This window comes from Dunckerocampus dactyliophorus, chromosome 18 (assembly GCF_027744805.1).
Source record: "Dunckerocampus dactyliophorus isolate RoL2022-P2 chromosome 18, RoL_Ddac_1.1, whole genome shotgun sequence".
Classification (NCBI taxonomy): domain Eukaryota; kingdom Metazoa; phylum Chordata; class Actinopteri; order Syngnathiformes; family Syngnathidae; genus Dunckerocampus; species Dunckerocampus dactyliophorus.
Window position 1 is genome coordinate 18,459,100 of NC_072836.1, and position 12,431 is coordinate 18,471,530.

General features: G+C 43.5%; 1 protein-coding gene across 10 annotated transcripts in view; it reads left to right on the forward strand.

Moving 5' to 3' along the window:
* LOC129170717 (RNA binding protein fox-1 homolog 2-like) overlaps positions 1-12,431 on the forward strand; it is a 44,641-nt gene that overhangs the window by 6,034 nt on the left and 26,176 nt on the right. For 9 of the 10 annotated variants that reach the window (XR_008566665.1, XM_054758587.1, XM_054758595.1 and 6 more), the window contains exon 2: positions 6,498-6,548. Coding sequence is in view for 9 of the 10 variants with exons in the window: in XM_054758587.1 (XP_054614562.1) it covers positions 6,498-6,548 (51 nt within the window). In the remaining variant the exon portion in view is untranslated. Of the gene's footprint in view, positions 1-6,497; positions 6,549-7,594; positions 11,065-12,431 lie in introns of those variants that run through there. The other variant, XM_054758589.1, reaches the window with a different exon arrangement.

Here is a 12,431-nt window from a genome sequence, read left to right on the forward strand (position 1 = left end):
GTTCAACTCATATTTGCCGCTGATCGTGCGTATGTTTATGAATTAATTTCAATTTCTTCTAAAGTTGTGCACTGACACGCCAAAACATTAAAAGTCACATTTCTTAAGAAAAAGAGGGCACATCTATGCTTCCCATTTCTTAGCACTGGCACTCACATGCTAACTCTCCCTTTATGGTAATGTCCACACCACATAACCTCGCACCCCACACCCCCTCCTCCCTACACACTCATGCGCCCCCTCCCCAAGGCTGCCCCCAAACTGTCATATGTGATCCCGTCTCCACCCACACAGCAAAATGTCAATTCAGTGTTTCGCTCATAAGAGGTCATCTGTAATGGACTATCATGGTGTCATAAATAGGACTTACAAGTTATTTTCTCATTACATTTCTGTATTGGGAATATTGTCAGTATGATGGAGGGGAAAAGTAACTACAGAGTGCAAATATGTTGTGCACAAATAGCAACACAAGTCATTGAATCAGATGGTTTAAAGCAAGAAAGTCATGGAAAAGTAAAGCACCTCACAGTTACACTCTTGCTTCGGCGACATGGAACAAAAAAATCATTTCCATGACAACAGTGTTTTGGAGCTTCAAAACTGTCACTGTTAACATGTAAACACTGAACATTGTAATTTAAGAGAACATGCACATGCGTTAAAGTGTTCAGGCTGCGCATGTGCAACTACTTCACAACCCAAACAACATGGGCTTACCAAGGGGCAGTCGCTGCCTTTTAATGCTTTCCCAGTCATATGTGCATAGTCCATGTGAATGTAAATAAAGTATCAGGTACTTTGCAAACACATTCTTCTCATTGTCCCTCACAGGATGAATTAAGTACTGTACAGTATATCAGTTTTGTGTGCCACACTACACGGGTCATGTCTAGTTGCTCATTGGTCAAGCAGTTTGTCACCGCCATGGCATTTGAGGATACACGGCTCGAAATGACAAAAATGACCACACATGCGTTTAGTGTACCCTTTTGCGGGACCTTATCTCTGGATGTTGCTGTATTAGACTTTTACTTCCGTCTTCATCAGCCACATGTTAAGAAGTAAATACAGGAGACCCTTGTTCTCCTCCACTATTGTCTGTAAGCCTGTCTTGTTCGAATACATGCATTAAATTCAGTATCTGAAGTGGAAAACTGAGTAGAAAGGCAGCCCAAGCATAGCTGAATAGACAGCATGTTTGCAAACTGACATACACAACATAAAAATGTTGTTTTAAACTTAAAAATCAAAATTATTAAGCAAAACCGAAGCAATTTTTCATGAATAAAATGCTTTTATTTAGCTGGGAACCTTTTATCATCATTGTTATCGCCAGCATGTCACACTGGCGTGCCTTCTGCCTAGCTGTACAATACTCATACTTTGCTCATGTCTGGATGTTGGTCTTTTACCATTTTAACATCACCAATTTGTACAAGAGCTGCAATTGACGATTATTGTCTCAGTCGATTAATCTGAAGCGCATTGTTATGATTAATCAAGTAATTTGTTAGGCCATAGACCAGGGGCCCCCTCAGAGGGCCGCAGCTTTGCCTGAAATGTGTGTATAACTGGACTGTTCAGGTTGTCTTAAGATGTTTCGCCTCTCGTCCAAGCAGGCTTCATCGGTTCAGGCTCAAAGACTAGAAAGGGCAGCTCTAATCTGAAGCGATGGTGCACGATCCAAGCATGAATTCTTTCGCTGGTTTCGCTCATTTGTGATGCAAAACGACAGTCGTTAAAGATGCAGTGGAGTGAGACATCTGTCTGCCAGCGACGGTCATCAACCACGACAATCAGAAAAAATACATACAGTATACATTTTTTATCAAAATTGACGGAACAAATTTTTGATGCGCATTATTTCCAGACCGAATCTGGGACCCGGGCCTTGAGTTTGACACCTGTTCCCGAGACGGACCAAATCAAAGTGACCCTAACACAGTTAGTGTAAAAACAAAAACAAACAAAAAAAGAGGCAAAAATGGCAATCACTGGTTTCAAAAGTCAACGCTGATGTGTGTAAGTGTCTTGTTTTGCCTTAAACACAAAGTAATAGGTCTGCTTTCATGGATGACTAAGGAAATTTAACAAATATTCCCACTTGAGAGGCTGGAATCAGAGGATCTTTAAATGTTTAAATCAAATAACAATGAATCGAATGCCAAAGTAGTTGTCAATTAATTGGATAATCAATGAATTATCGATTGTTGTAGCTCTAATTTGGACATTTGTTCTGACCTAATGGATCATCATGTCCATACAGAAATGTTTTTAGTGGATCCACCAAAATTCTCTCTTTTTTTTTTCTCCCCGCTTCAGCCTTGCCGTCCACATGGCCCTGCTGTTTTGAGCGTCTTTTTAAATGTTTTATTGAAATGTTTTTGCGTGGACCGGAATAGTTTCTCGTACGTGCCTGTGTGGACAGGTATCTTTTTGAAAACCATAAGCAAAAAACCCCAAAAAAGTTTCATTTAGGTGTAGACGAGGCCTTGCTTCTCTCCGCCGTCTGCTCCACCTCCCCTCACCCCCCTTCACCATCTGTTGACCTCATGTCATTCTACCTTCCGCCACCACTGCTGCTTTTTTCTTTCTTTCTTTCCCCTCCACTAGTTTGCTCCAGTAACTCCTCAATTTCTTTCCTTCCCCTAAAATAGCGTGTTGGTGAGAGAGAAAATAAACAAGAGAGCCGCCCTTTAGTTTTGCTCTCACAGAGAGAGCGTGTGTGCGCGCGTGCGTGTTGAGTTTATGTGACTGGTTTTCTGCGCTCTCGTTGATCCGTGTTAGCACAGCGCGAAGCTCTGAACGTCAGCCTTCCAAAGCCCCTCCTCGAGTACAAAATACATTTTGGAAATGACTTGATGGAAACCAAAGATCAGTCAAGCTTTCATTTAAAAAATGTAAATTGTTTAGAAGAACCAGGCATATATGTTCTTAAAAGCAGCACCATATGGCAAAAAGCCAGCTTGTGTGAGTGTTGGAGAAGCAGGTATCAAATTTAGCCTCCCCAAAAAACCCTCCCCCACCCCTTAAGAAAATATAAATCACATGGCATTCTTCTCTCATGACTCATTGTCTCCATTTCACCAAAGTCTCACTGCTTTATAGTTGTCTTCTTTTTCTTGACTTTGGCTTTTGTATCCCCACATTCCTTCTCCTCCTCCTCTGTTTATCTGTCTGTCGTCTTATTTTCATCTCCTTTTTCTTTTGCTTTAGTTTCTTCTCTCCCCCCAACCCCCACCCGCCCCATCCACCCATCCTGCTCCTGCCTCTCTGGACAGATTGATTCCAGATGTTGCTTTCTTGCTCCTCCCAGCCTAGTGCGTTAACTCCCCTTTCCACGCTGCTGCATCCACCCACTGCAGAACCACCACTGAGTCTATAATTTGATGGTTGGGGATAATTTGGGTTTAAATTTCATAGGCATTGCAGTTTTCCTCCAGGTTTTTGTCGCTAGTGCAGCGGCTACACCCTTAAATGTGTAAAGTCTTGTGCAATATTTTAATTATTTTCCATATTTCTTTTGTATTTTTTGCCTCTATTTCTTACTGCCGTAAAATTACTTTAACAAGACTATTATGGTATGTTTCAGTGCGATTGAACTAGAGCCAGTATTGTTAGTGGCTTGCAAAGTGCTTGTCTTGAACCACCAGCTGTTTTTACAAAGTCACCGTGTTGTCCAATGTGAGCCAGCCCATTCCCCTCTAAATGTGGCGCACCAAGGAGAGTGTTCCCCCTGGGGACAAGCCGTAAGGGAGGGAGGGTTGGGGGATTGGTTCCAGATGAAACAGGAAGTAGAGACCAAGAGAAAACAAAGAAAAGGCTGTTTCATGCAAAGGAGATGACTGTTCCTGAGTCAAAATGTTTGAACGCATGCATAAAAAAATATTTGTGCATTTTTCTCAGTTACTTTCACTATTTAGGGGCACACCTTATTTAATCAAGCAGGTCCCCACCTGAATTTGAATGGTCTTACCTCGTTTTCCTATGCTCACAACATTGTGGGAACAGTTTGAGGAAGACCATTTTCTGCACATAGTACACACCCATCCATAAAGGCATGGTTAGGTGAGTGGCATAGCTCTGGGATGAACAGGAACAGAGATTACGAGCGAGGCCCTCTTCCAGGTCAGACATCAGTGACCTCTGACCTCCCACATGTTCTTCTGGATGAATGAACAAACACTCCCAGACACAACAGTACTAAGTTGGGAGACCAAGTAGTAACCAGGCGTCCCAATACTTTTGCCAATATAAGTCGTGCTGACATCACTACAAATTTGTAGGGCCCTATGATTTCAGCCTTAACGGAATCGTAGAATTGGCCAGTAAAAATGCAATCTACTGTTAAACGTGGAATTTCGCAGGAAGCGATAATGTCGATGAAATGCTGTCATTGCGAGGAGAAGGAACGTTCGTGTGGGGAAGTATTTCCCCGGCGGACCGCTCAATCGCGGAGGAAACTCATCACAAACATTAGCCTGCCCCCTCCCGAACTAAACAAGTTGAAAGAACGACCTGAAACATCGGCAAAAGTTGGCGAAAAAACTTTGAAACTCCTCTCTCACGGAGCGTGAATGGAAGCTAGCAGAGTTAGCTTCGTTTAGGACGAGAGGCACATCTGTTCTTGCTCCCAGAACTGTCAACGAACATTCTCAACACACGCAACACAGTTCCAGCCTTCAATATAAGAGCACTGTTCACCACATACTGTCTAATTGTGTAAATAAAAATATGTTATATTAATAACACAATTGGAATTTCATTGTTGACTACGTTTTCTACATAAGTGAAAATGGAATTTGAAAAAATAAAATAGAATTTTGTGAAAAATTAAATGTAATTCTTAGGGCTCTAATTAGTGGTCCAGAGGTACAGGTAACCCACAGTACGGTCCGTGCCTTGATAATTGGGCTACAGCTTCAGCTCAGTTTTTGTGCGTAAAGACTTTTTTCTCCCCAAATTCTCTCTTTATTTGTCTATCATCTCTACTAATTGGCTGTATGCAGAGGTAACGTGTTAAAAAACGGCTGCACCACACCTCAACATCTGTGCCAGGAGGCAGGGGTTTCCGTTGGGCACCTAGTTGAAGAGATCCGCCGGGTTCCAGTTGCCTCTGACACAGATGGGCGGAGCTGCACGATATATCTACTCTGCGATATATAGTCTGTCCTATACTGAATGCCTCAACTTTTCGTCCGCTTTTAGGCGGACTGTCCCTCACTTGAAATATGTATAGTGCAGGAAATGGGACATTACGTCACAGGGAGGAGGGCTTTTTGCTAGTCTGGCCTGGCACACACACACACACACACACACACACACACACACACACACAGTGCAAAATGTATTGGAAAACATGCCGGGCAGTTTTACTATGCACCCTACAATTCCTACTACAAATATGTTTGAGGGAGTAGCGAATGTTGTTTTAGCTCATAGCCTCTTTGTAAATAACTTGGCTAACCCCTTGCTCAATGTGTAATTCATCTGTGCGTCATAGCATCTGTTTTTGGTCTTTCCGTGCACGCTTAAAAGCCAGAGTTGCCTTGCATTAACTTTCCTGCCTCAATCAGCATTTGTAGCTGCTGTTAGTCCTTTTAGTCAAATGTGCTGCCATCGTGTCACCTTCTGTCTCGGACACTTGCCCTTGATTGTTGGAGTGAAAGCAGCCCGGAAGTGAGGCAGCTGGAGGTCAGGGCCATGGGGTTAAGTCTATTGACTCGCCTCCGAAGGCACGTTTGGCCTCCTTAGTGCTGTGGCATTACTCTTTCCGAAACATTTTGTCTGCACAGCTTTGAACCCCATGTACCATCCTTATATATTTAGATATACAAATTCCTTCTCGCACGCGTACGAGCACTTTCCTCCCTATATTCCCTCCCTGACTTTTCCTCGCTCTCGTTCCCCTCTCGAGTCTCAGTAGGAGGTCATGTTTTCTCTGCAAGGCACGCCAGCAGGCAGGACTGCACTCGTGTCATCTCTCTCACTGCTGTCAAAATATCAGCGTTTAGTTAACTTTGACCCATTGTTCCACTCGTGCTCTGCCACTATCCCCAGCCCCCCACCCCCATCCCCTTTTGTTTCCCTTTGCCTTCCCCTCCTCACCTCACTCTGCAGAAAACAATAGTTTCTCTCGTCGGGGCAATGTAATGCAAGGATGAATGTAGTGGAGAGAAAGGTGGGGGCAAGGGACAGAAATAATCTAATTAAAATGAATTACAGAACAATTAACCACAACACTGGTTTCTGGTGCAGGGTTGAGTGGGTGCCTCTCCCCTTTTGTGTGTAGATTTAGATTGGTTGCTGGATTTATGTTTGCTTCAAAAGTCCAGACAGGCATTTAAGCATTTATTTAGAGTCGAAAGTTGGCTTCAAAACGAAAAAGCTTCATATGAAAAATGAAATAAAATCTCCTCTACAAGTTGTGGACCGTCCTAACCTAATACATCCACTTAAACACCACCTGCACTCTCTCCCCTCTTCTCTTGCAGAACAATGAGCCCTTAAATCCTGGTTTCCATGGATACCCACCTCATAGTCAGGTAAGAGAATAGTGACTTCTTGCAAAGCTTTATGGGAGTTTTCAAATGAGCCGTGCAGAATTCTGCAAAATTTCAAAGTGTGTTCACAGAATGAAAGATATTGCTTGTCGATAGTAACATGTTCTTAAATAGCTGATGTTGGGTGATTTTAGCCCGGTCACCCATTTACTGTGTAGTTTTATTGCAGAATTTGTTATGAACTCGGTCAGGAGTGCTTTCATTCCTCGTCTGTGCCAGCCGTTGGTAGCTCATAAATGATGCCTGTTGGAGGAAAGGATGAAAGAACCTGCTTGCGATTGAGCTCTTCTTTCAAAGGCCTGACCCTCAGAAAGCAGAGCGCAATTCTGCTATCATCTCCCTTAGCGTAAGCGCTACACCCTGTGCATGCAATATTGTTTCATATTGTTCCTATCCTTTTCCCTCCAAGTCATTTTAAGCACTTCCCCCATGGATATTGCTCTCAGTAATGAGGGCCTTATGTGCGCAGCGTCGTGGAAGACTGGCTGACAATTTCCTTATCTACTTCTGCGCAGCAGTTCACGTTTAGCGCTCGAGTGAGAATAAATCCGCATTTGCGACTTCTATTTTGGTGCGCTAATGAAAAAGGGCTCGTGTGTGCTCGCCGTCAGTTCTGTATACGCTCTTGTTTGGGATGTGCACCTTTCTGGCGGTGCCACAGGAGGGAAGTGTTGGTCTGTGAGTCGCTTCTCCCCCACAGCCTTCCTCCTCACGGCCCAACATGAGAAATTTCCTCCTCCCTCGTATGCTTTATTTCTCCTCCTCCTCCCATCCTCCTCTACTCTTAGCATCTCCTTTCTTGGGAATACAGCTCTCTTGGATTCTGTGGCAGGAGCTTAAAGACGACACAACTGGAAGAATTTAACTGTCAAGTTAAGTCTTCATTTCGCCAAGTATTCAGTTTTCAGTATTCAGCAAAAGACAGATTAGGGTAGAAAGTCAACTCTTAGAAAAGGTGAGGAGGTAAAACAGAAATGCTAGTTATTTAAGATGTGCTCCTTGCTAGTGGGGGGTGGGGTGGGGGTGGGTGGGGGGGAAATACCATCATCAGTTGCTCAGTTGGAGTGCACATACATCTAGGCCGGCACACTTTTTTGCTCGGTCATCTCACGCAACATTCTCATTTTAATCTATGCAGCTGTGTGCACTGGCTTTGTGCCGTCTCACATTTGTATTACATAGCAGAACAAAAACAACAAAAAATATTTGTATGTAACCACTTGATCATTTATTTGCTTTGACTGTTTTATTTTCACCATACCCGGCCTTCCACTTTGAGTTGATGCATTACCTGTTTGTCTGTAGATCTTCAAAGTAGGGGTGAGCCATTGTGGAGAGGTGTGCTACTTCCAATGGCTGACGTCATGTACTTCTTCACACTGCACAAGTTTAGACTAAATAATCAGCATCTCTGCTGGTTGCAGCTGTTGCACTTTATTTTTGCCTCATTTGTTTCTAAACATCAGTTCCTATCCCTACTCCAACCCCAACCTTCAGGCCACTGGGAAACTTTCAGGCGCAATGACAAAAAAAACAACTACATTTGTAAATAACTGCATCAAATTGTATGGAAATGCATATCATTTTTTTGGAAATTTGGGCCATTATTTGATTCCAAAAATAATATACAGTTAGAAACCTCAGAGTTTTTGCACATTTGTTGTTTTCCTTCATTGTGTTCCGGCGAGCGGCGACCCCTCCCGCTTTGTTTTACAGCCCTTGAACGCACCATAGTTGTGTGTGTATGCTAACTTATTCCCAAGCTGCACCGATAGACTACTATACTGTATTTTTCCAGTTTTTTACCTCGTATTTGGTCCCAAATGCTGATACTGTGCAGGAATGCATCAAGGTCAGGTTTGATGACGTTATTGAGTGCTAATGTGCATATTTGTTCGGTGCACAACCTCAAGTTAATTCATGCCAGCACACTGCCTGTTACCACCCACATCAAACAGCAACGTTATAATCTTTTCTCTGAAAAACAAACTCCAGGCTCATACTGGTGGATGTTGGTACTGTATTCATTTTGTGCTATTAATTTGATGTTGTCCCGGTCTTAGTTTCACACAAATATATAACAATATACAAGTTAAATTAGATTGCTACTGTATACCTATACTATACAACGTATTCTGTAAAACGGTGACTTAAACTCACTGACGAGGAACAGTGAAAGAAGAATCATATCGATAATCAGTCGTCAGATTAAATATCGCAATAGTTTGATATATCAACATTTCATCACACCTATACTGTATAGCGAATACTTGCAGAAAACAAAGCAAAATACATATAAATGTTGATAAAAATGAATAAATGACCCTGCCTTCCACCCAAAGCCAGCTGGGGTAGACTCCAGCGTACCCCCGTGACCCTAATGAGGATTACGCTGCATAGACTTAATGTTATGTGTACGGTCTATGAACATATAAACCACCCCCACACACATTCTAAAGATGATTAAAGGATTTCCTTGCCGGGAGTGTCCCAACTCTAAAAGAACCACCATGCATTCTTCAAAGAGACTGAGTCGCCAATGCGTGGATGCTCCTTTTGGGCACTCAACTAGATTGTTGGTGCACTGTTTGGCCGCACGATAACAGAGACAGTATATGAAAACTCTTACATATTTTTAGCAATAATTTTCATCCGAACCGAGGTTCCACTATACTGTATCTTTTACTTCTTTTTATATATAATAAGAAAAAGTTATTGTGGTATTAAATTGTTGTGATTCAAATATTCACTGCTGGGTTGTTGTGAAAGGATTTGCAAGTTATTTGTGCAACTTAATCTGCATTCTAGCTCTCTTTTCGTAAGACTCTTGCATACAAACTGCTGGTTACCAACCTTGCCTTGCTGGATTAGCGAGTTCATCGCTCATTTTCCTGTCTTTATAGCATTTGTTGGAAAGGCCTCTATGTCTATGCCAACATTAGAGTAGTCATAGGTATTTTCATATTGTATAGAAATGCTAAAATAAGATTTTGCCATCATGGCCATCTTCAATATTTGTTTAGGCTTATTTTTAAATGGAAGCACAGCCTATTGATTGTCTGAGGATGATGTGTTTGTGGAAGAAAGCCTTTGTGCAAGTCAACTGATGGGTCTTTCTTGATTCTGCCTGCCAACCAAGGTTCAGCAGCATATGATTACAGCACATCTGTGTGTACATAATGTGCATGTGTTTGCGTGTGTTTATCACAGAGTTCAGTCTGTGTGCTTAATCCTCAGATCATCCCCCATTCATCCTCTCATCCTCCTCACTTACAGCCCTAATCCTGTCATCCCTCACTCTTTTTTTCACCCAGCCCTTTATCCATTTATCTCTTTATCCCGTTATCTGTCCATCGCACCCACTGCCCTATTGTCCCTGCCCCTGCGGACCAACTCCCTCCCAATACTTTCCCCACCACCTCCAATCACTTATCCTGCCCTCCCTCCATCTCTCTGGACCCAATTCCAGCCAGACTCAGCAGATGTCTGAAAGCTTGGCATCAGGGCTTCTTTCCGCAGAGCTCCATCCCTCCCTTATGAAACCGCGGTGCACAGAACTGCACTCTCATCTCTGCAACAAAACAGCCGTTCGGACGTGTGGGGCCTCAGCCACAATAAATTGGTGCATTGCAGTGTGATAAAGATTCCTGTCCAGGTTTTAGAGCGGAACCACGGCTGGTATTCCCTCGTTTTTGCGAGGCTCTCGTGTGTATTTTGAAGGCAGCTGCAGCAGAGCATGGAGAGCTTGTAGCTCACCCACGCAGCTCGCCGTCTTTAGACTGGCCTAGTAGCTATGGCTGCTTTTTGGAGCTGACGAGCTGTCATGCAATAAATAAATCATCTAAAAAAGCTGCAATGCAGTGGGGGTCGCCTTCTGTACTCTCACGCTGCCAGAGTGAATAGAAGACAGCCCTTTCTTGCCTCCCGCTTTCTCCTCGCCAGGGGTTTGAGAAGACTGCAGTGAATCCTTGCTGATTCCAGCCCAATGAAGGTTTCGCTGGCTACATGGATGCTTGGATAGATTGCAGGAACCGAGGCTCAGAGGGAGGTGAAGTTTAAAAGAGGCGTGAACAAGAGGAAGCAGGGGGAGCAGTGTAACGTGAGAGACTGAATGATAGACAGACACGGCAAAGAGGAGAGAGAGATAGGAGGAGAGACTGGCTGTCAGGAGTGGAGAGACGCTAAGGCCTGCAGGGGAATTAGAGCAGCAGAGACGAAAGAGGAAAAAAAAGGCAGAGTGACAGGCAGACGAGGCTTGCGCGTTGAAGAAGCGACACCAGCTAGGGGAAGGACGAGTGGACGAGGGAGAATTTGAATGTGCGAGACGGACGTGGACTGAAGCCGTTGTCAGCTCATGGTCCTGGAGCACAGGCCAAGGAGAGGAGCAGGGGGGGAGGCAGAGATGCACCAGGAGGGGGACGTGAAAGTGGACAACTGGTCAAGAGTTGTTCTACCAGGTCAGACCATGATGGGACTCTACTACCCAAACACACTGCTGGTAAGTTCTTAAACAGCTAACGTAATGTTAGAAGTGGGGAAAAATGAATATACATTGTCTTTAGCTTCAGTCAATGTCTCTGAAGGCCTTTCAGATGCTTCTACCTAAGGTACTGCCGATCATACCGTACAGCTCATCAACAGGTTGTAGTATATGCTTTGTCTTTGCAGTATAAAGCCATATTTTACATTTTACACTGCACAAAGATTGCAGAACAGCATTGCTCCGTGTTAAGTCGCATCACTGTTTGCATACATTGTTTATACAGTTGATGTTGCATGCTCGACTGCTCTAAACATATGGTGGGTGTGTCTTTGCTCCATGGCTGATAGACAGCCTGGGGATGAGAGCTGTCTTATGGCTCTGTTCTAGCATGTCCTGTTCTCTGGTCTGGGGCTCCTTCAGGGCCATGTGTAGAGTTAAATGAGGTAGCAGAAGTCACTTTAATGACCCGTGTTGGCATGCGTGCACCATGTATGACTATGTACTGGGTCATGTTAAATATTACATCGTATATAAATATTTTCATGAGAGATGTCATGCAATTTAATTCTCTTGATCTGTTCCTGGATAGATGGTGACAGGTGCCACAGCAGACGTTGTGACACACAACCCCAATAGCCACATACATACACACACACACACACACACACACACACACACACACACACACACACACACACACACACACACTCATACAACACATCCACATAGAGATTTTACAGCAGCATTCCTTTAAATCTGCTGCCTGTTCTCAGTCAAATTCCTGCTATTAATTATTACAATCATTGGATGTCAGTGAAAACAAGTTTTCCTTTATGAACTTTGTCTATTTTTCTTCCTTTCTCCTGATTTCTCCTTGTCTCATTGTGCCTCTCTGTTGTTCCCTTGCTCGCTTCTCTATTTTCCGTCCCTACAGGCTATTGCTGCTGAAGGCTGAACACTTTTTTTGCCCTTGAAATGTTCCACCAGGGAGTGATCGTCACATATCACTAAAACACACCTCATCCTGTGCTGCCTCGAAGTGATTGTACCTCTGCCTATTTTGGGTGACACCTACGTATTACCTTTTACTTTTGGCATGAGTTGCTGTTGAATCCTTAGCATTACATTGTGAGTGTTAGTGTGCTAGTTTAGATCATAAATAAGCTATGCAACATTGAATGTGATGGACATACGGTACTTTATCTACAAGGTGACTCATCTGTATGAGTATGTGGTGCTTAACTACTGAACAAACAGTCTGCAGGTAGCAGGCTGAACACACCCAGCAGGTCAAATAGTGAGCAGCTTGCTTGAAATTGATGATAAACTGGGATGTGTGTGTTGTACTCCCCATCACTTACTGATGGAAAGTGTCCTGCTGT